Source organism: Propithecus coquereli, unplaced genomic scaffold (genome assembly GCF_000956105.1).
Source record: "Propithecus coquereli isolate 6110/MARCELLA unplaced genomic scaffold, Pcoq_1.0 Scaffold143, whole genome shotgun sequence".
NCBI lineage: Eukaryota > Metazoa > Chordata > Mammalia > Primates > Indriidae > Propithecus > Propithecus coquereli.
Genome location: NW_012138636.1, coordinates 2768082 through 2769372, shown reverse-complemented (window position 1 = coordinate 2769372; position 1291 = coordinate 2768082). Strand labels below are relative to the sequence as shown.

The 1291-nt window shown below is 38.0% G+C and overlaps 1 protein-coding gene across 1 annotated transcript in view; it reads left to right on the top strand.

The window, feature by feature from the left end:
* FRYL (FRY-like) overlaps positions 1-1291 on the top strand; it is a 157322-nt gene that overhangs the window by 46735 nt on the left and 109296 nt on the right. Inside the window, exon 19 of the mRNA XM_012639897.1 lies at positions 791-798. Within this exon, the coding sequence (XP_012495351.1) occupies positions 791-798 (8 nt within the window). The remainder of the gene's footprint in view (positions 1-790; positions 799-1291) is intronic.

Genomic DNA, 1291 nt, shown 5'->3' with positions numbered 1-1291 from the left:
GGTAACACCATGCTTGGAACGTAGTGTGCGTCCAATGAATCTTTATTAAATGAAAGAATTAGGCAGGGATCTGAAGATGAGTATGGACGTAGATATAGTGAAGTTTGTAGATAAAAGGTAGAAGTAGAGAGAAGCCAAGTTCAGTGGTCTCACTTCTCCTGATGCATCATAAGGAAGGCGTCTCCTGACGGGGACTGGTAAGAATGCGCTGAGTAGTGGATCTGAGGATGTCGGTAGGACGGGGAGAGTTGACGGTGAGATGGAGAGCTGACCAAGGTCATTATAAATTGCAGTGAATTTCTTTTTGCCCTTAAATCTAGAAGAGCACTTTCAAACCTGAGTTTGGGTTCCTGATTTCACCTTGGCTAGTACGCCATTGACCATGTTGAATGGAATGAGTCCTCTCGTCATATAACTTGCCCATGTAGACCCGGCACCTGGACCAACCTCACTCCTTAGCCTCACGTTAAAGGTTCTTTAGACCTGACTCCACTCTATACTTTTTTCCATACTTTCTATCAATACATTGATGTTAGAACCAAATGAACCTCTCAGAGTTCACTGTATGTGGTCTACAATTTCTATTCTATGAGCTTTTGATCACTTCAGCCTAGAATGCCTTTTGTTTTCTCTATCCCTGCATGTCTACACCTAATACAGCTCAAATTCTACCTTATTTTTAAAACCTTCTCTTATTCTTCCTCTCCGGAGTAATCATTCCTTCTTTTGGATTTGAATATGTATATTTTTGCTATTTCTGTATGTACATGCTGATTATGTATGTGTGTAGATTCTCAGGTATTGTGTATTGGATAATATTTTTTAATAAGGATTGACACTGGCCACCTTACGTAACGTTAATGACCTTATCTTAAATCGTCTTCCCTAATTACAGTATTTTAAATTATAACTCCCTCTTCTACCAGCATTCTCTATCTCCGCTTTTTTTTCTTATTTTTCTTCATCAAATTTAGCACCATATGATACTGTTTTATTTATTTCTTTGTTGTACGTCTCCCCTTACCCACATGAGGGCAATGGTTTTTGTCCCATGACGCTGTTCTAAGACACTGTTGCTGAATTAATGAAGTGGTGTGTATGCATTATTTATCTTAACATATTACAAAAGCTGTTGAAGGCAAGGATTGTGTGTTAGTATTTTCTCTTTTTTTGTTTTGCCCTCAGTCCGTAATCCTGATAGAATTTTAGTATTTGGAAAGGTTTATGGAATTGTTTCAAAATATTTTATTGGTGTGATCTTTCAAGACAGAAATTTGGCAGAAGCCTTGAC